Genomic DNA, 23303 nt, shown 5'->3' with positions numbered 1-23303 from the left:
GTAAATGAAAATCAGAAAATCTAATTTAATACACTTTTGGAACATAATATTGTACAATAAACCTGTTTTCGTGGGTTTACGCCAACACAAGGCAATCCAATAAGTGACCAAGCCTCGCAGGCCGCAGCGTAGCTACTAGCTAGTCGACCAGTTTCAAATGCAATTGTTCTCGTGTGCAGGCAGTTCAAGTGCCCACCCCAGGCAGGGTTGCTGCAAGTCAATTTGTCCCCACTCGCGTCCATTTTCGGAGGTATACCTACAGCAAGTCAACCGGTCTCAAGTATTTGTCCCATCTGTCTCGGTGGAGAACGATGCCGCAAACTTGCGGAATCGTGTTGTAGGCATCTGTCTTCTGTATCTATCAATCATGCCACATTTTAAGATTTTTAATTTTGAATCCGAATAATCAATTTGTAAAATCTCATAAATTTTAAATATTCTAACCAAATTTATAAGAGTTAGGGAACGAAATTTGAAAATTTCCTGAATCCTGATCAATCTTATAACGTAGACATACGAAATAACTAATTCAAATCCGATTTCTAAAGTTTTTTAGTTTTTAAGTTTTTGTAAAGTTTTTTGAATTTTTTAAGTCCATCGGTATGGATTGTCAACGTATTGGTGTGTTTTGGTAGAAATAACTAACGGTCGTCAATTCACTTAAGAGGGACACGGTCTTAAAATAGTACCTACATAAAAAAATATACATTCTGAACTTCCATTTAACTCAGTTATGGTTAATATTAGAGTGAATTGACATATTATCAAACTTTAAAGTAAGAATATATAATAGTGGTAAGTATATAATACCTAGTGAATCTCATAAGCTTTTTTATATTTTTATATTAAAAAGAGGAATGTTCTTTAAAATTTACAAGCGTAGAGTCCTCTTAATAATTTTGTTTATTTTTAATAATAATTTGATATTTTGATGTGTTTATTATTTGCTTATTAACTACAAGACTATAATTATATTATATATGTGTGGAAATGTTAATTTAGTATTTAATGATTAAGAATAATTAAAAAATGTGTCAACATCAGTGACGACCTGGAGCACATTACTTGGTAGGATAAATAAGAAAAGGTCTCTCCGTTTAGGCACAATTAGAAGGGCCTTGAACATATTTTTCAATACATTTATTATAACTATAAGGATTATACTTGGCTATAGTAACTAGGTAAATAATTAAAATACATTTATGTAATTTGATAACACGACAGTTAATTCAATTAAACACAAAATCTACGTATACATTTTAGTCAACAAAATCTTATTTTTATAAACTACCTATTTTAATAAATTAAAATTGATTTTTGTTTCCCATTGAGGCGATATGTGAAAAACTTTTTTTTTATTTGGCCTCACTAACGATGGCTATTACAGGATTGACAATCAAATTTGTTTGAGAAAGTGAGAAACAATGTATTAGACTATTTAAAAACAAACATTTGTTGGATTAAGTACAGTAAAAAAAAAACCTTGATTACCGCTATGTTTAGATTTCTTCAACTTAATTCTATTTTAATTTTTTTAACTTTTATCAGTTTCACAAAATACGCATATTAGTATATCATCACTATCACTTTTAATCGGAAATTGAGATTCTGACTATAAAAGTTTTTATTTAAGAAAACCTTATAACTCAATACTCAAATCAACCCAAATCTATTTGGGCATGTACCAGTTGCCCCCAAAAGTACATTTTTTTTATACCAAATCCCCCCAAACTACCTAGAGGAAAAATTACCAGTTGTCCTCAACCAAATGTACCAATTGCCCTCATATATGTTAATATATACACAATTACAATAAATAGCTCGTAAAATAGGGGAGGTAAATATACAAATCATAAATAAAATATAAAATTAAAAATTAAAATAATAATTTGTTAATATAAAATAGTACAAAATCAAAATATAATAATTTGTCAGCATATAAATAGTATAAAATTCAAAAGTATTATGTTTTGTTATAATAATTACTAACCGATCTTACAAAATCTAATCTGCTAATATTATTGTTTTTATATTTATTTTATCGGATACAATAATTGACGGATTGAATTCAAGTTCAAAGCCAGAGCATTTTTCTTTTAACATAATAAATAGCAATTCATACGTTTTCGATGATTATATCCACTCGGACGCATCTAAAATGACATGTTATGTTGACAAATTATTATAATTTTGAATTTTATATTTTATTTATGATTTGTATATTTACCTCCCCTATTTTACGAGCTATATATTGTATTGTGTATATATTAACACGTGAGGGCAACTGGTACATTCGATTGGGGGCAACTGGAATATTTTTTAAAATTGCGATAATAACCTTGGGGGGCAACTGGTAAACACCCATCTATTTTTGTAAGAGGCGGGTAGAACAGTTCAAAATCAAAACTTTAAGTCTGGACTCCATAGAAATATACGAACTACAAAAAAAAAAAAATTGGAACATATATTATCAAACGTTTCAAATAAAGATAAACATTTTTTTTAATATTTTATAATTCGGTTTGACATACAACTAAAAAGTTTGATTCGTAATTTAATTCAAAAGCTTGGTTCGGTATTGGTTTTCACTTCGATGTTAGAAGTTGAAAATAACATTCAGTTTGAGTTCGTTGTTATTGCACAGAATTGTAGGCTACTATTTAAAGGTTCGGTTTGAGAACATAGTTTTGAGTTTGATCCATTTCTAATTCTTATACAAAATAGTTACTAATAATTGCTTTATCATTGATACTAATCAAAAATTTGGTTCATTGTAATTCAACTACAGGTAAACAGATTCAGTAGATAGGTTCCATGCATACAACAAACACAACATCATAATATAAAATGTACAAGTATTTAAAAATGATTGCAAATCTTTACTATCAGTAAATCTCACTAAAGTCAGAGATGGTTCTTGTTAAATTTCAGTGGGGTGGTGAATATATTTTGCAATTACATAAGTAAACATCTCACTTTTATTCTTTTTTAAATACATGAGAATTGAGAAGCAATTTTATGAGCATTACTATTCTGATCTCCAATGATTAGTGTACTTTCCATATATACCATTATACCAATGTTAAAATAGGCCAGGAATTTGTGTTTTAACGATTGATAGATATTAAGTAGGCACTACAGTAAAACCTTATTTATCCCGTCAGCCATTTTTAAGATATTTAAGATATAAGTATTTTGAGAAAAATAATCTAATAACTAGGTAGGTAGTTATTTTGTAGGGCCAAATACTGTGTTGCATTATCTTATAGGAAAACATTTGTATATCTTAAATGTATAATACATGTTTTTTACAGAACATTAATTAAGTATTAAAATATGTACCTTAGCATATTTTATGGGTTATTCGGTTTAATCTGGACAACCATATAGAGTCCTAATTGGTCTGAATTAATACCTACTGTCTATTCATTGTTATAGTGGCCATATTTTTTACACGTGCCACAATTACCAATAACCATTGAGAAGCCCACCAGAGACTAATAATTAATGAATATTGGCCAAGTATACCAGTCGTTACCCGTAGGAAGTTTGAGCCATCATGAAATAACTTTTATTAATAATTATTGTTTTACGTTTTGATGACCATAATAGCAGCTATTAGAGTTACTATGTATTTACACATTTTTATAATCAAAGGCGATCCACTTCCCCCCTCCTTAAAACCACCACTGACTCAAGAATTTGGGGGTTCAAACAAAAAATGTATAATTTATTCAATCACAAAAAAATTACAATAATAATAGCTGTTAAAAATACTAAAGACACAGGTAACTAATTACATAGGTACTATCTATTATATGTCAATTAAAACTAAGTTTAGAAACATTGGAAATGTATTTTTTTTTTTTATTATTATTGATACAATTCCCTCGGCGACATGGGCCATTGGGTTTACAACGGAAATGTATTATATTATGAACAAAATAAAAATATGCAATGCAAATACATTTAAACTATCATAAATTAAATATTCAAAATTAATATAAGAATACTTATGAGATACATTTGTACAGGTACAATTTAGGACGACAATATCTAAACTATAAAATATACTAAGTAGGTATATAATGTTATACTTGGAATTATAAAATAAATATACTGCTTAAACACTTATTCAGTTAAGATAAAAATGTATTAAATAAAGTATAAAATTATTGTTGTAGGCTTGTATATAAAAAGAATTAACCGTAATGTCTGTGGAATTATTATTTACAAATGATTATATATTCTAATATTCATAATTTGTAAGTTGTATCATACCATAGTTTAATGAATTATAAATTGCATACTAAAAACATATGAAGACTGTTTAGAAAAATTAACAATAAAAAAAAACCATAAATACCTATTAAAAGTTTGGGTCTGACTAATAATGTAGTTGCTTCTGTGTACAATGCCCAAGTATGAATCACTTATTCAGTATTCTTAAATACTTAAATCTAAGTAATTGTATTGAAAACACAAAATATAATGAATATTTAATTTAAAAAAAATGTTTAGACAATACAATTATGTACAAACTCTTATGCTATAGGAAACTTAATTTAAAAAATATCTTAAGCAAAATACAATTTATATATATATATATGTATTAATTAAAATATAACACAATTAAAGTATTTTTACTAACTGTTTCATCAGTAATAATTATTAATAATACAATAATTATTTTTTAAAATCAATCAATAATTATGTATTTCTTTTTTTTTATTATTTAAAATATTTTTACATGTCCCGGTTCCGCAATAGACTATAATTATAATCAAAGCATTTTACTAATATCTCCCTTGTTGGAATCTAATTTACTAAATATCAATTTACAGAGGATGTAGATTACAGAGATATACTATGATTGTTTTCATTGTACAATAATAATTATATATTTGAAATAAGCGATTCATATACAATTTACATTAAGAAGCATTTTGATTTGTGACTATTTCACAAACCTCCGAAAAGAATAGTATAACAATTATTAAATAATATATTTAAAATTAAAAATTCTTATGATAGTTTAAAGTTTACACAGTAAGGATTTAAATTAAAATGTTATTATACATTTAATAAAGGAATGGTTAAAACATTATAAATATAAAATAATTAATTTACCTATAAACAATATTTAGGATAATATTTTAATATTAAGGAATCTTTCTTTCTTCTCTAAAATAATAGTAATTTAACAATTATTAATAATACCTACAACCTATACACTCCTCACTAAATAATACTAAATAATTATAGTTTTATTAAAATAAATTGAGTTTAAACTCACAGTCAATTTTAATGAATAATAGCATTATTCCCTTCTTCAAACACTTTTTTAAACAATTCGGAATTTTTTTCAATAACAATCGCATCAATGTGACATCGATCCTTTTTCATATAAGCATTTGAAGTTATCCATTTGTTGTTGTGAGGATCATATATTTCAAATGTATTTGAATATGCCGTGTTTATCATTTTTCCTCCAAATAAATAAATATTACCATTCATTGCTACAGCACCTATAAATAAAAATTTATAATTAAGATATCAAACATTTTTAATCGTTAGGTTTTTAAATTTTACCAGAAAACGATCTAGCGTAATTGAGTTCGGATAAGGAAACCCATTCTTCAGTTAGCGTACAGTATGCCCATACACTTTTGTAACAATTTTCCATGCGCTGACCACCGATTATATAGATATTGCCATTTAATGTGCAAACTGCAGAACCTTTATTAAACTCAGGTATTGGATCAATATATTTCCACTTGTGATTACGAGCGTCATAATATCCAGCTTCATTCATTCCAATCTAAATTAAAAGTGAAACATTCTTCATTATTTTGAATTATTAAATTTGGCCAATTTGGAAGGCGATCAAAACTAAAATACTAAAAAACATTAATAAAACATAATAGAAAAACTGTTGTTTTTACCATGCATACATGTAATATAATTTGAAGTCAGAACCGCTTTCTATACTTCTTGAATCGTGATTCCTTAGTTGAAAATAGGGTATTAATAACTGATAATTTAAACTTGTTTTTATAACATAAAAGTTTTTCTAACATCGAGATTTTTAAAGAAGTTAATACCTACATTTTTTTAAATTATTAACTATACAGGGTGTTCCGTGAGGATATACCCATTAGCGGTAGAGGGAGACTCGCCGCCCGTACAAAAACCGGTTTTTTGAGCTGTTTTACCTATTAACTAAAAAATGTATTAAAAACCAGGAGATTAATAAAATTAAAATGTTGAAACGTCAATATTTTCAGAAAAACAAATTACAAAATGGCTATCTTCAATTTTTTTTTAAATAATTAATAAAAATATATATTTTTTAACTTTTTACATAAAACAAATTTAAACATGAATTATTTGTGGCACGCATCTTTGTGAGTCTAAATAAAAAACCAGAATTATGATATCTACATTATTTCAGGAGATATTGCAATGAGTAATACCTCACGGGACACCCTGTATTAAAAATCTAAATGAATTTCCACTGAAATTTTTTAAAATTTTTATTAACAACAGCTTATGAGGATCTTATACTTCATTTTCAATTAATTTGAGCAGTAAACACTTTTTTATCTACAGTTATTTAAAAAAAAATTAAATCCAAATTTTCTTATGTCAATAAATATCTCAAAAATAGTAAAATAAACATTTGGTCAAAATGTTAAGGATTTATGTATATTAGTTGTTTAGTTACACAAAACAAACTAAATAAATTTTGTTAAAAACTGGTTTTGAGTAGAAATCCCCATTTTCCTTCTTTTTTTCCCCCTAATGCTTTTAAAACTCTTGGGAATTTTTACCTTTCTAAGGTATCAACTTTTTAAGCATTATTCTGATTACTTATTTTGTGTATATATATATAAAAAAAACAATGTAATCACAATGAGTGAAATTTGAAAAGGTTTGATTTAAATTACATATGTGCAAGACTAAGAAAAAAATTATACTTGTGTTTTTTACTAGCGATGACTGTTACAGTCATCCAAGTGGTTGTTTTTTTTTTTGTAAAACAGTTTTCATAAGCAATTTATGTGTGTGTGACATCGAACCAACATTCTTATCATGGTCTATGCACTTAAATTTTAACTACAGTTAACATTTTAACTGATTGTATTCATTAAGTATGGAATGCAGTTTTATACTCTATGTGTGCAAGAAGACGACAACTATTTTACACTGCACCTTTATAATCATGATAAACTATCTGTATATTTTGTATATGTATTGTTTTCAAAAGATTAAAAAAAAACAACTTACTATGTAAATTAATCCTTTAACGCAGGCAACATAATTATTATTTTTAAATGTCTTAACTAGGTTTATTTCACAATTTATGACAGACCATTCTTTTCTCTGTAAATCAAAACATTCTATAGCACTGGCATCTTGTTTTTCACTGGTGCAACCACCAATCTAATAACAAATTATACATGCATCATATTTCATTGTTTTTTTTTATAAATCAACCAGATTATCACATTATAATAGAGGAACTGACAAATAGATATTATGAATACAGTAGATTCCGCTTAATGTGGCCATCGGTTAATATGGGCATCCGCTTATTGTGGGCAAACATGTCTGGTCCCAATACAAATGTATATTAACAATGTTAAATAAAACCGCGTAATATGGACACTAGATTCGGTTTATGTGGGCAGTTTTATTTTATCATAGCGTTAGAATATACACATATGTATTATGTATTTAAAAAGGACTAAATTAATCGGGTTTTGTCGCATGAATGAAATTTTTTTTCACTCTCGGCAACTAGGCCATTGGGTAAGATACATTTTTTTTTTTTTACAAATAAGTGTGACATAATAATATAAAAGGTTTAATAATAACAAATGTCTAGACTAAATAATAAGAGTTTCAATTTTAAAGTTGTGTTGTTCAGAAGGTTAAATGAGTTTGTTCAATCCTGTCACCTGGAGGAACACGAATGTGTTAGGTGATGGTAAGACTGGTCCAAGTACGTCATATAAGTCACCGGATAAAAGTTGCGGTTCCTTGCATCAAGGTATGCAAAACATTCCGTGAGGATGTGTTTTATTGCGAGTTCGACCCCGCACGCCATATATGAGGGGGGCTCATCTCGGGATATTTGGTAACCATGAGTTATTCTGGTCTGACCTATTCTTAGCCTGTTGATGTTGAATATCTATGAGATTGTGTTTATCGAAAGTATACCTCCTACATCCAAAGGTTAATTTTACTTAGTATATTATAGATATTTAGTTTTATTTGTATACCTAGTAATTATTTAACATTTTTTCAATGACATATGATAATACAAATAAAAACTTTTTTTACTATAATTTTTTTTTTTTTATAACTAATTTATGGGCAATCGCTTAATGTGGGCAAACGGGGCTGGTCCCAACGTGCCCACATTAAGCGGAATCCACTGTAGTAAATAAATAAGATTTTACCACATAAACATAAGATCCAAGTTGCACTATGAATGGTTTAAGACGTTCAAAATGCATGTCCATCAAGGATATCCATTTGTTTGTTTTAAGATCGAATAGATATGCTGATTTCATTCCAATGCCATATCTAGAACCTCCAGCAGAAAATAAGCGACTATCATCGAGTAAAATAACTGTAGATAAAGTTTTAGGTGGTAATAAGCGATATTGAAAGGTTTTACACAGACAATTTTCACACATGCAATTCTGCCATTGATCTAACGCAGCATCATACCACTCTGGAGTTGATTCAAATGGATAATGACTTAACACTAATATGCCCTATAAGAAAGAGCCAATTAATGTATACTAAAATCTAAAATGTTTGTTTTTAATTTGAAGGTAACTTGTTTATTTTTTCAAAAATTTTAGAATATAAACAATAATTATTAATATTTATAAATAATAATATTAGGCACTACTAACTTTTCTAAACGGCCTTCGATGCTCCATTCGAAAAGAACTTAGTTCATTTATTTTAGCACCTGGATACTCATGAACCTTTATGACTCCTTGATAAGTATTTAAAACTAATGGCAACCGGACGTACCATAATAATTCTGAAGAATATTTTGATCTGGTAACTGGATCATATTTTATCCAATTCATAACAACGTCATAAACCTTTAAAAATAATATAGATTCACAACTATTCAATAACCTAATTAAAACAAAAAACTATACCATGTCTTCTTTAGCAAACAAATCATCGTTCTTGATTAATAGCATTAATTCATCATAATTAGTCTTCATAAAGTCTTTAGTGTTAGCTACAAGTCTAAAAATAATTAATAATATAAGTTTATTTATTTTCAATTAATTTGACTGTGTAGAAACTAATATTTTATTGTATTAATTATGAGTTAGCAACTATTTTCAATAAAAAGCTATTAGTAATCAATAATCACTGATCAAACAATGTTTATTATAACTGAATTTGTAAAATAAGAATAAGTTTAAAGCACTTTATTTCAGTTTTTAATTACTGTTATTGTCTGCAGTCCTTTTTTAAAATCAATAATTATAAGATCACAATATGCTCGATATAGTTGGTGCTCATGATTTATTGTAGTGCATAATTTTTTATAATAATCTAAAATATTGCTCAGTAAGAAAACTTTGAAGTTTAATCAATTTTTTTAAAACACAAAAAATTACATAGGTATATTGAAAACTTGCAATTGTCGTGCATATTTGATACATTTGGAAAGTGGAATATATACATGTTTTTTAATTTATGGGCAGAAAAATATTAAATAATTTTATGATCATTATAATAGACTATAGTTATGAGCCAGCTCATCTCTCATATCTTATGAAAAAGCATTATAACTTTTAATTTAATTTAAATTTAATTTCTATATTAACTTTACTTTCTATATTAATTTACTTTTTATTTATATATAAATTATTTTTTGGTGATTTACAAAAAAAAATTGATGAGAATACACACCTTGTGTCATGTATTCCCCTACCATCAACCAAATACATCCATAAAAGGTAACTAAACACTGCCTTAAAGTTATTTAAAGAAAATAATAAATAGGGGTTCATGTAATTGTGAACTTATCACTTATGATGAACGAATAATAAGAAATAATTAACCGTTCAAGAACTAACGCCAAACAAATTGACTGACTTGTATTATTTAATTTTTTTTTAATTAAAATTTATTTTAGAACTTGGTATAGTTATAAAAATTACCTGAAATTATTTATTATATAAGTCATGCACATAGAATAAAGATCATTTAATCCGAGAGTATTGGCAAAATCTTTCATATTTAAGCAATTTTCGGCATCAATTATCTTTTTTATGTAGTTTACACATGCATTTTGGACGTCATCAAGTAAAAATATACTGGAACTAATCAACAGATCCTGAAATAAAAAAAAATTGGACATTTTAAACCACACTCCCACCTCCGAGAGAGAAGTAAACCATTTTGCAAATGCAGACCGACTTCAGTGATTATCCCGAGGCATTGTCTCCCCCACTTCAGTGTAGTATATATGTACACATACTAAATTTTTGACTATTGTCAACATTGTGACCTGACAGGTCGATAATTAACCGCTCATTGGTCGTTGAATTAAGTTGTGCAGGACAAGGATGTGCAAACTTAGATATGATTTGGTCTTGGCATGGTTTACTTCTCCTGTTATCAGAGCATAATATATTATAATGTTAGTATGGTGGCTTGGTGAGGCGCGGTCGTACGCTCAATCTGGGCAAAGCTCTGAGCGTACGTACCGGCCATTGTTGCTAGCACTTGGATGAATGACCACCCGGATTTATAGCAACACATCCTTGCCACACATACAAACACGTGTTACAAATCAACAGTTTCCCCCTACAAACAGCTAATGGCCATAGTTGCCAGGCTTTAGATCAATAAAAAAAAAAAAATTTAGTATGATGAAATGTTAAGCGAAAAACAAATAATGACACTACATATATAATAAATATTACCTGGACATTATTTTCTGTGATATATATTTCTGATGTGTAAAAATATTGAACAAGTGTACTTAAAATTTCAAAGCTAACATCAGTTATATTAATTTCTATTTTATCTTGAAACCGTTCTTTGAAATAACTGTCAAACATTCTATCAAAATAGTCACTATTTGAAGCTAATACATTTTTGTGGGCATTTAATTTTTGGTTATTAACTACCAGTGATACATCCATTGTACAGTCGTCTCTGAAATGTATTATTATTCATTTTTAATTTTAATATTTAATTGTATAATAATGTACACAATTTTTTTACTACGAAATAGTAATACGGTAAACTGAATACATACAGCTGCATCAAATTTGGGTAAGGTTCATGTTTTCCTTTGTATTTTAAACCTTTAGATGTTAAAGCAATTTCGTTTTCATCTGGGGATCTAAAAATCATTATAAGCAAAATGGTTATAATTTTGTAGCTTTTCACACAAATAACTTTTAGTTATTTTTTTAAAAAATATATTGGGTAGAAATAATATTTTTAACTAACAAACTAAATCAGTCCAAAAATGAAATGAAAAAAAATAGTTGTTTTTTTAACAATTTCATTAAGAGAGGTTGGCACTATTTATTTTTTCTTTCTGGCCCAAACGCAACACATTAAATTAATGTTTGGCAGGCAGCAGAATCCAGTGGCGGATCCAAGGGAGGGGTAAAAGGGTAAATACCCCGTCCCCTTGAGCTTATTATATTTAAATTTTATAAATTTATTTTTAAAAAAAATGTCGGTTGAATTTTTGTGTGAATAGTATCTGATGTATAAATTTTTATTACCCCCCCCCCCTTGATGAATTTCTGGATCCGCCCCTGGTAGAATCTATCTTATATTTAACATTGATTAGATTGAATAATTTATCTATTACCTATTATCAAACACGAAGTTAAGAACATGATCTATGTTTTTATATAAGATTTTTTTACAATATAAGATAATTTTTAAAATGTGTAATGTTTTACACACCTACTCATAACTTGCATATCTATGTACAATAAATTTGAATTAATTGGGACCTCACCTAGTTTGGAAACATACAAGTTTGGATAAATACTGGAAAAACTATTAAGTTCACACATATCACAAAAAAACATACATAATATTATATAATATATTGATATTTATAATTTATAATTATTAACATTGAAATATTACTTACATTAATCTATTTTACATTACTACATGTCTACATGATTACGTGTACAATGCTTATTGATGTTTGGATACGTAAATTTAATTTGACATTTGTTTGCATAATAGGGGTTCATATAACAGAGGTTTGGAAATATTGATGTTCTACTGTGGGTCAATTTACTCTTAAGGGGAAGAATATGAAGAAAAAAAGTTCTCCTATAATTGTTGGTTCTAAATGGGGCGGTGAATTCAGTATCTAAATTAATAATGCAAAATTTCTCCTGCTGAATGTAAATTCGATATACTTGTGAGCTGTGACCGAGAAAGAAAACAAATAGGCGGTGCACTAACATTCCTGTAAATGAAATATTGATTAAATAACATGTTTGACTAACTAACTAGATAAGGTTTGTTATAAATAGCAATCCAATCATAATATAAAGTATATATACCATAACAAGTAGATTTTATGATTATATCAAAACTTAATGTTAATAAAATACCTATTTGATTTTAATGGAATTGTCTCTTGGTCTGATGTCTCCATCGAAATATCCATCCTACCGTCGTTGTTAGCCAACGAGTTTCGTCCTAAACGTCCAACCCCAGTTGAAAATCACTTCAAAATGTTGAGGAGTCTCAGAATTCAGATATACCGCTCGTAAATTGCTATAAGTCACCATCACAATATTGAATATTCACTTATCACAATTTAGATAATCAAATTTCACAGGAATAGCCGATACAGCTGCAGCTGATTACAGAATGAGCCGCAGCCAAAGCGCATGGCGCGCCGAATTGATAACAAGACCACACAAGAGCATAAGAATGGTTATTGGTTGCCCAATCATTCTAAGACCGTGGCCCAACAAATCATGAAAAAGTGTCTTCCGAAATCACTATTAAAAAGCTGAAAAATTCACCACTAGCGCTTGTATGTAACAGTTTAAGATATACCTTACTTAGGTCTGTCTATACGCAGTCGATTAGACCACCACCGTCGTTATCATTTTGTTATTATCAAAAACAAAGATGTTATCATATCGTATCATCCATTATAATAAATATATATGTTACAGTTAAAGTGTTGGATCAGTTCGTTTATGAAATAACTAGGTAATTTATAAAATAACTAAAACTTGAAGGTAATGTATATAATTTATACTTTAACTAGTTATTTTATACATTCCCTGGTATCACTTCGTTAATGTGTCAAATTGTAAATAACAATATACATATATATATAACACATTCACATAATGCCATAATGGTTATAAATACTAGATGCTTATATTTATACTAAATAAATACTATTTTATTGTACACATAATATAATAATACATTAAATATCGTATTCACATAAATATGTAATAAATATAAATTATATAGGTAAAACAAATGATATTTATAAGTACATAGTAACGTAATGAAGTTAGTATAAATTGATTAATATAATTTGTATGTATAAATATAAATCACGAATAAGGATATACTTAAGATATATCTTAATTCGTGATATAAATCAAATAAGTATTAGGTAGGTTCATTTTGGTAGGTAAATTACATAATGAAGTTAGGCACTAAATTACACAAATTAGTATTTTTACAAGTACCTATAATACCTACATATTGTTATTTTATTTTAAAATAAGGGGTTACCTAAGTACAAAAACTTTGTAGTGGTGGAAATGTAAATATAAACTATTATACCTATACGTATACCAGAGACACACGGAAAGGTCGATTTTGGCGGAAAACGGTGACGCCCGTCATCTCAGCCTAAGATTAATTAATGTCGTTCCAAAATCTATAAAATATATAATGTAAAATAATTGTGTAGCTAGGATTTTTTTAGGGAGGTGTCTTAAATTGTAATTTAAATAGACACTAGGAGTGACTCAAAGACTTTTTCGTATACAATATGAATATATGATTAAATTAAACTAATTAAAGTATTAAATACAATGATTTATCATTGAATTCAACTTTAACTTATCGTAATGGAATTACAGTAACAGTAACTAAGAAGAGTTCCCTAAATTGATAATAATTATTATACTATTTTAAAAGTATTACACACAATTTATTAGACATAATTTTATTTAAACTAAAACGAATACAGTATTTAATATACCTATATGAATACGATATGACAACTTACCATTGTTTGTAATAGGTATCTATCGTATTTGTGACCATAATTATTATTATTCATGATAGATACCTACCTATTATGTGCAATTTGTTAATAATTAATATAATCATAAACTTATAGAAATAAAATAAGAGTAGGTAAAACCTGGTAAAATATTATTTTGGCAGAAATGAAAATTGAACCGACTAACCTAATTACCTACATATGATTATTACCGGCACATATACAAAAAGCATTCAACATGTGGATACAATAATTATTATTCTTATTGTTCGTTCAATTGTTCCATGAGTTGTTATGCTGTTGTAGACTGTAGTGTTGTAGTAGTTTTATAGTTGTGGTTGTTGTTATAACATATATGGCAACAAGCCAAAAGCAGTGGCGCCGAACACATACATCATGTGAATCGATCGCTTCACTTCTTAAATTTAGATGGCTGGGAAGTTGCTGTGGGTGGGTAGTTGGATACAAATTTTAGATTTAGTTTCACAAAAAAATTTAGAGTTTGAGGCCACTGGCCTATACCATCCGGATTTATACTCTGCTCTCAAAGAGTTCCAAAAAGAATAAGTTGACGTGGAAACAATTGTCGTTGAACTCAGGTATAAGTAGGTACCTATTAAGTATATACTGAAATCTAGGAAAAAAAGTCAGATGAGTTAAGCCAAAAAAAAATTGGTTGTATTTCCAAGTACATGACCAAGGATTACACAACGTGAAATTATATTTAGGTATATATTTCTTGTTGGCAGCGGCTCATAACATTGTTTTATAAAACTACATTTTATAGTTAATGAAATATTTTTTTTTGTATTGATCTTAAATACAACTAGACAGGGTCATTAATTAAAATGTCTTAAATACTATTCTTGATTATTATACTTTATACATTATGTTACATTTGTTTAAAATTCAATTCAGTTAGTACAGATTTCATTCCGTTACAGAATATGTTTGACAGTGAGTCGTGAGCCACAAGCTTCACAGATGGGGGGTTCGTATTTTGACATGAAATATCCATAAATTAGCTTAGTGCCATAGTGTGTCCGATTCTCAGGCAGTTTACAGTGGTTTCGTTTTGATTGAGATTAGGAGTTTCCCATCTGCAGGCTGAGCTCTTGATCTGGTTTAGTTTTGTAATCTGGTTATTCCAGAATACATGCCATTTTTTCCCATTTGGGTTTTCATTTAATTTTTGAAATTGTCGTAGGGGAGTAGATCTAGTGCGGTTGTGTCAATGTTGGATACGACAATTTTGGCATATTCACTTCATTGAGCTTATTTTGGTTGAGGACTGCGATATCACGCTTGGGTTGGTTTTGTTTTTTATACAACATAGGTACTATGTCATTTAAAGCACTTAAAAAATAAACTTAAATAAATACTAAGTGTGCTCAGTGGTGTTTATTATTTTGCAACGATTTGATGAAATTATGTTTGTGTTATATTAATAAATGATATTTTTTAATATTAATAGATACCTATAGGTACTATTTGCGAAATATATACCATTCGGAAAAATACCATAGGTACGTGGAAAAGATCGACAGCGTTACATAATTCAGTATTGTAAAGTGATTTTAATATAATTATTTGCTATTAGATTTTCGTCGGAGGACTCTAATTTAGCAATATTTTAAATGTTTCTATTATTAAACGGAAACGATAAATGCGCGTAATATCAAACAAATAAAAATAAAACATTTCATTATAGTTTGCAATTGTGTTAAGATAATTATTTTAAACGACAAATGTGCACATGACAGACATAGTTTAACTACCTATACCATACTTATTATTTAAAAAAAAATTATAATAGTATTTAAAAGTATTCATATTCATTGCCTACTGCTGTAATGTTCAAAACAGTTTTTAGTGATAAATTCGTTAAATTTTGTTGAATATTATTACTTAAGTTAGTTCAAATTTTATAATACTATGAATCAAGCAATGCAATCATTTTTATTAAAAACGATATGCTGTATACTGATTATCAACGTAACATGTAAGCTTTTTTAATTATGAAAGAAATTATTAAATATCGATATAAAAATTCTCTCTAATAAAATAAAATTAATTTAATTTAAGACAATTTTAGCCATTATTAAGTAAGTATGATTTTAAATGTGTGGTCTTTTATGTATATCTATATCTACTACTATTATTATGTTTATCATCCATATCAAATAAATATAATATATATTGCCTATTTAATAAATAAAATACAATTAGTTTACGGTTGTCAACGAGATAAAGAAATATTTTTATCTAAAAAATGTATACTTATACTTACAACACACTTCCTTACTTGTGTTTAAACATAATTTCACTATAAATGTAGGCAAAAACCACGCAGAAAAATATTTTAAGAAAATTTAAACATTTACAAAATATAAATTGATACCTAATAAATATATATATATATATTATATATATTATATACAATTGTAAGACCTCTACGACTGCGCTAGCCGAGAAAACTACTGAACCGATTTGGCTGAAATTTTTTACTGTTATACCCGACACTCTGCTCAAGGTTTTAGTACCACTTTTTGTCAATTAAAAATAAGTATAAAGTTAATATTAATTAAGATAAACGTGTAAATTGTATACCTATACCTTTTTACTAGTTTTTAGTAAGAAATAGTCGGTGGTTGAAAATAAATAACAATAAAAATCTCTCGCATTGCCCGGCAACGGTTTTGATTGTTATTTATTAATTGTTAGGGTATAGTCTGTGCTTAGTTTGATACATTTTTTTTGACTCTACTTGTGAAGATTTATTGGGCATGCTAATAGAGTTAAATTTCGGGTAAGTTGTCAATTTATCATTATGCCGAGAGCGCCAAGAGCACGGATTGGCAGAAGAACTGCTAATGCTACTCGAATGTATAACAGAAGGCAACAAGATAACACACCAGAACGTTTTTAAACACGTGTCTGAAATCAGCGTTTAATTATCGATCAGTGATTAATTATTTAGATATTGCAGCGATTCAAGTAGGACCAATGGCTACATTATGTCGTAAGTGCAATGCAAAAAAAATGGAAAGATGAGACTTTGCTGCGCTTACGGTTGAGTTGTTTTACATCAGTTCGAGGATCCTCCAGACCTAATTAAAAGCTCATTTGATAATTCTCACCCTCTATCAAAACATTTCTTAGTGCTATTTCACAGTGGGATCAATCTGAAGATTAATGAAAAAATGTATAGTGATTTTTTTGATAAGTGTTTGTTCATCATATTAGTTTAAGCAATCACGCTTAAAATTTTAAACAAACTTAAGTCACCCGCGTGGGCCGCCGTTCCATACTATATGTGTATAGGTATATAATTTGCATGTTTATTTTAATTAATGACTAATTTTCCGCTCAACTTTCTTAATTTTTTAGTAGAACTTGATATTTTTTAAATTGTTTGGTTGCTATTAGTTAATCGGGCAGATCAGGTTTAAGAATGCATCAAATTGAATTTTAGTACATTGTCCAACTAATAAGTGGCTGTCGGCTGAGTTACACTTATAGCCACTCATCAGCGTGTACACAATCAAAATAATTAACTATACAAATTATAATTACAACTATAAAATCATTTTTTAATAACAGTATGTGTATAGAATTATTAGAATCATCTGTAAACATTATTATTATTTTTTTTTTTGAAAAGATTTTTCAAAATTAGACCTCTAAGGTGGTTAAATATATGGCAACGCCGTAACGGGACAGCTATAGTTAAATATAAATTTTAGAAACATTTACAAGTTAAAAGTATCTATATACATTGTCGTATTATTATAATCTATTATAATGGCATACGCATAATAATAAATTGTTCTTAGGAACTTATAGGTAGTATAAATGTATATGGACGATTTGTTTTTTTATGTTTTGAACGGAACAAGAAATACCCCGAATACCTATATATTGATTTAATAGTGTTCTACAGTTAAGTTTTATTTTGTCGTTCATCGTGTTTTGGAGCGCGTTTTCAATCCTTAACTTTTAGGTTGGTTTCTGGTAACAAATTTAAACTAGTATTAGCACTTTGGAGGACAAGTTGTCCACTTGCATTCCTTATTAATTAGGGAAAACCAACTAAAAACATGGCTTAACTGCAAAATATTCACCCAACACCTATTTTTAATAGAATCAATTTGTTTCTTTATTTTTATTCAAAAATGAATAGCTAATAGTAAAGTCTAAATTAAAACTGTCATCAAATATTAAAATTATAATTGTCTATATATATGATATAGCCAATTAAAAAAATACTTATACGAACCTATTTCAACCATTCCATAGTACCTACATCAGATATATGATGTTTTAGACAATAATGATTTCATCCTTCAATTAAAAACATAATTTTTAGGTAAATAGTATACAACATAAATCATTTTAAGCAACATACAGGTAGTTTACTACCTACTAGATCCATTAGCCTTATTCGCTCAGAATAATTGTAGTATGAATATGTTTTTGTGCTGGATGCCTAGGTACAACTTTTTTTTGGTAATCACTAGGGCTCGGATTTATATGTAAATACATATTTTTACTGTGACTTGATAAATTAATTTAGGTAAGTGATAAATTCGTTTCCAGGGATTTCCAATAAAATGAACTATATTTTATTTTACATATTTTTACATATTTTGCCATAAGTACATGTTTTTACATATTTCTCAATAATTCCATTTTTCCTACATATTTCGATAATTTGTTCATTTACGATTTATTATTTATTAATACAGACTTGCCCATGTTTAAAAAAGTACAAAATAATACTGTAGAACTTTCTCCTTCAGACATAGTCAACATGCAATATTGTCCTATAACATCAGTCGAAGTTGAGAGATCTTTCAGTCGATATAGATCAATTTTAGGACATAATCGGCGATCTTTCGAATTCGAAAATTTAAAAATGCATGTCATTATTAATTGTAACCATAATAATTAGATAGTTAGATAAATATTTTTTTTGATAATACATATAAATTTTTTAGCACATATTTATGTACATAATTTTGTTTTTTGATAATACATATTATACATTTTTTAGCACATATTTATGTACATATTTTTGTTGCATAAATACATACTTTGGTTAAATAAATACATATAAATCCGAGCCCTAGTAATCACAATGGAATTTGCTTAAGGTTTTTTTCGTAATTATACAATTTTTGCTTAATCATAATTTAAACATTTTAATATCATTGGTTCAATGTTTTTTCATGCAGCAGAGAAAATAATATAAAGTAGCACTCAACAACGTTTATAGATAATTATCATATCTATAAAACTATAGTGCCACGTACCCGTAACGTTTACTTATTCTTAATAAATCACCACACCGTGTCTTAATCATCCCCTTGAAAACATTTTTTTTCTATATGTACGGATATAAGAACTTACAATGATTTAACATTCAATTTAAGTTTAAAACAACCATTACTGTGGTAATGTGGTTTCTAATATATTTAATGACTATAGGTTCGCAGCTACACCTATACACTTGAAACATACTATATATATATACGGCAGAACCGACTTCCCCGATTTAAAAAATAAATAATGCTTGTTATAAATAAAAAATATAAAAATAAAATTGAACTAAAACTATGTTATGTTAAATTTAGTCTGTAGCAGTTGCTTTAGATCGGTATGTAAAGCTCGCTGTTACTTCAGACACAGAGGATTCGACTTCGGTTATTGTGAAGAAGGAGTTTGCAAGTGTGCACCACCGGTGATTTACGTTTTCGATGGTATTGGTCGAGATTTGAGCAATGAAGATATAGAAAATTCATTGGGAAATAACAATGTTATCCAAAATTCGGTAAATGCAATAAAATACTGCTTTTACGATTTAAATTGTGCATAGATACATGAGTTACTTATTATACTTAACGTGCATATACAGGGAGTCCCTGCATAATATTCCGTACAAACATTGAAACTGTCTCATGTCAGTGAGTATAGAATCGAAACCCTATTTTGTGAATGTGAGATTCTTAAGAACGCATAACGTTTAATTTTAAACCTTTTAAAATACTGAATATACCCATTGAGAATTAATTGAGTCTGTTAAAAACCTTAGTGTGGATATATAGTTCACACAATTTTTGAGATTTTATGATGACTGACGTGACTTCGGCATCTGAAAATCTAACAACATGTGTGAAATATCCAAATAGGGATTTTCGGAGAAGATAAGTCTTATGGCGGAATTCAATTTTTCATTCAAATATATTAAATAATTCAAATTTGAAGCTACCTACCTAGCTATACAAATCCTATTATCGCAACACACCTATTCGGTTTTGATTCAACTCACTGACTCACTAACACTCAAGGTTAATTAGTACACTAAAACATGGAAACACTGTAAATTATGGTGTTATAAGAGCATTTAGATTAAAAAAAACTATTCTCAATATGTATTATAATCATTGTTTAACTGCAGTTTAGCTATCCATTTATTAATTTTTTTTACATTTTTTATCTCAATTTTGATTTTGTGCATGTATAATTTATATTTTCCAAATTAAAATTGTATTCATCTAAATTTAATTTAATATTTTAATTTTTAACTGTCAAAACTAATTATTACTCGAGTTATACAACTCGTAGTCATATTCCTACAAGGCTGTACAAACTATGATTTATATAGGTACTATTATTACCTCATTCATAATTCACATTCGCGGTAGGCCTATTTTTACATTTGTTTAATATATATTATTATTTCTTTTATATTTTTAATGTTATATATTAGCATAAAAAAAACATACATCGTACATACATACTGCAAACTGCAAATCTGATATTATAGTGTAAAAGGTTGATGGTATACCTAAATAGCTTATAGATCATTTAAATATATTTTTAAAATTGATGGGTTATCAGTTATTATTACTTACCTATTACCTTTCAATTACTACGATTATATTCTGTTGGATTATAACAAAGTAACCAAAATTGTTATTTTTCGTTTAAATAGATTAATTTTGTCAACATTTGAACTTCAAATGATTATAAAAATAACTTTATATTTTATATTTTTTAATTTGTAATAACAAATTTTGAGGAACCTCAAGTCTAAAAAATGCTTATACTTGTTTCAAATTGTAAGTAGGTATCTACGAATATTTCTTTTTGAATTGCAACAATAAAAAGACAAAATCAAAAACTGTTGTAGCCTTGTAGGTAATATTTAGTATTTACATATCCCAGTATTTCGTTTTTTTTTTTTTTTTTTTTAGTTGAAAAATACGCCAAGCCTAGAGGATAAAAAAGATATTAAAATCGTCGTTGATATAACAAGTAGAGAAAACCCAACTAAGGGTAATGTACCAACGACCTCTGAAAAACCTCAAACACCACAACCCAACAAAATCCCTCCTCCTGTCCACAATGAAGAACCTGCAACTGGTGAAAATTCATCTTCTTCTGGTTCTGGTTCTGGTTCTGGTTCTGGTTCACTAAATGGTGGCGAGGAAGATGAAGAGTAATATGCTAATAATGGTAAAACTGCTGCAGGTACCTTAAATAAAGTAATATAATAATAAATATTACAGTCTAAAATTCAGATTTTACAATATGTGAACCTACAAAGACAGGTAAAATAACTTTTAAATTAAAACTTTTATTGTTGATTATAAGAGTGATTAATATAATTAGGTACATGTATCTAACAGTTACATAATGATTTATTATAAATTTATAACTCATATTATAGATTTATATTATATTTTGGATTTTTTTTTTTATGATATCGTCAAACATTCTTTCTTTCTTTTTTCAGTTGGCTTGAAGGTCAATTTTAGGGTTACTTTTGACCCGAACTACGTTTCTTAGAATTTGAAAGGAAATGAATGTTAGCGATTGAGAGAGTGGGAGAGAGAGAATAGAAGTGAGGCAGAGATCGAGAAGGATACATTTCTGCGTTCGTGTAATATAATACAAATATGTTGAATATAATATAAAAACTTAATATGTTTTATGTTTGAACCTCTGCACGGGGGTTCCCTTTGTAATTTGAAAACCGTTTTAACCATATCTTACAAGGGGTTCGAAAACGTTTGCAATTGGACGAATAAGATTCAACAGCAATAGTTATAATACCTTGAAGTACAGGTGTACGGTGTATTAAGGTAAAGATGGCTGACACAATTACTCTGATTGGTCCACCTGATTTGTACCTGAACACTAGTAAGTAAGAATGAAATACATTTATTCGCCATTGACAAAATGATCTGAGGTTTTGTCAATAGGTATCTAATATATTATATTTAAATGTTTATCAATATTTTTTTTTTGGAATATAGTGGAGTCTAGAACCTCGATAACATGATTTTGTTCTTGTCAAATGAAGTGTTTATAATTAGTAAATATAATTATATAATATAATTAATAAAATAAACCTCAAACACTAATTAAAAATACTTCATGGGACAAGAAAAAAATGAGGTTTATTTTATTATTTATATTTATTTATTCTCCTTGAGATTCGATCCTGGACTGTAATTCATTTTGATCGTGGGTTAATCGTTGAACAATAAAAAAATTAATTAGTATACTAGATTTACAAACAGAATAAAAATGTATATTAAGTAACAAATATTTTTTTATATAAGAAATTAATAATTGAAAAAATAGTTATCTATTACCTGCTGGCGGTTATAGTATATATCTACTAATTATTACTAATAGATACATACTTAAATATAAAAATTGTTATCTACGGTTGTAGGTTTAGAATTCAGCGCAGGTAGGTACCAGTATTTTAAATTATTTTTTTTAAATGATAACCTAAATTGTATTATGAATTTAGAAAAATGACGTATAAATTATATGTAGATGTATATAGGTACTCTGGGATTTAATATAATTATACATGTATTCCTTACTGTATTGTATATACCTACTCATTAATTTATAATATTTTATACTTATGCTATAATTGTATACTGTATTTTATTGCGCTCCGCTCTGT

General features: G+C 27.8%; 2 protein-coding genes across 3 annotated transcripts; one reads left to right on the top strand and one right to left on the bottom strand.

Moving 5' to 3' along the window:
• Nucleotides 1-5223: 5223 nt before the first annotated feature.
• Nucleotides 5224-13126, bottom strand: LOC111038343 (kelch-like protein 3). 2 transcript variants are annotated; one of them, XM_022321388.1, is made up of 11 exons: nucleotides 12657-13126; nucleotides 12179-12508; nucleotides 11318-11404; nucleotides 10980-11214; nucleotides 10212-10387; nucleotides 9192-9285; nucleotides 8934-9131; nucleotides 8469-8789; nucleotides 7291-7446; nucleotides 5593-5821; nucleotides 5224-5528 (listed from the first exon to the last, which is right to left on the bottom strand). In XM_022321388.1, the coding sequence occupies exons 3-11, from the start codon at nucleotides 11323-11325 to the stop codon at nucleotides 5305-5307; spliced, it is 1641 nt and encodes a 546-aa protein (XP_022177080.1). In that variant the 5' UTR covers nucleotides 11326-11404; nucleotides 12179-12508; nucleotides 12657-13126; the 3' UTR covers nucleotides 5224-5304. The 2 variants fall into 2 exon arrangements, with proteins under 2 accessions (XP_022177080.1, XP_022177079.1); XM_022321387.1 differs by lacking the exon at nucleotides 12179-12508.
• Nucleotides 13127-16122: 2996 nt separating this feature from the next.
• Nucleotides 16123-22058, top strand: LOC111038348. Its single transcript, XM_022321397.1, has 3 exons — nucleotides 16123-16313; nucleotides 19948-20144; nucleotides 21571-22058. Exons 1-3 carry the CDS (start codon nucleotides 16247-16249, stop codon nucleotides 21817-21819), a joined length of 513 nt encoding a protein of 170 aa, XP_022177089.1. The 5' UTR covers nucleotides 16123-16246; the 3' UTR covers nucleotides 21820-22058.
• The last annotated feature ends 1245 nt before the right edge of the window (nucleotides 22059-23303 follow it).

This window comes from Myzus persicae, unplaced genomic scaffold, assembly GCF_001856785.1.
Source record: "Myzus persicae strain clone G006 unplaced genomic scaffold, MPER_G0061.0, whole genome shotgun sequence".
Classification (NCBI taxonomy): Eukaryota; Metazoa; Arthropoda; class Insecta; order Hemiptera; family Aphididae; genus Myzus; species Myzus persicae.
The sequence above is the reverse complement of the archived record's forward strand: the minus strand, read 5'-3'. Positions and strand labels throughout refer to the sequence as shown.

What these genes read in the sequence shown, in the direction of transcription:
- LOC111038343 (XM_022321387.1), bottom strand. Translation starts at nt 12,712, where the DNA reads ATGGATATTTCGATGGAGACATCAGACCAAGAGACAATTCCATTAAAA. An exon ending in TATATAATAAATAATTTCAG is followed by an intron (nt 9,286 to 10,211) that starts GTAATTTTTATA and finishes AATTATTTTTAG; the next exon opens with ACTTGTAGCTAACACTAAAG. An exon ending in TTAAAGGATTAATTTACATA is followed by an intron (nt 5,822 to 7,290) that starts GTAAGTTGTTTT and finishes CTTTTAATTTAG; the next exon opens with ATTGGAATGAATGAAGCTGG.
- LOC111038348 (XM_022321397.1), top strand. Translation starts at nt 16,247, where the DNA reads ATGAATCAAGCAATGCAATCATTTTTATTAAAAACGATATGCTGTATA. An exon ending in ACTGATTATCAACGTAACAT is followed by an intron (nt 16,314 to 19,947) that starts GTAAGCTTTTTT and finishes TGTTAAATTTAG; the next exon opens with TCTGTAGCAGTTGCTTTAGA. An exon ending in ACAATGTTATCCAAAATTCG is followed by an intron (nt 20,145 to 21,570) that starts GTAAATGCAATA and finishes TTTTTTTTTTAG; the next exon opens with TTGAAAAATACGCCAAGCCT.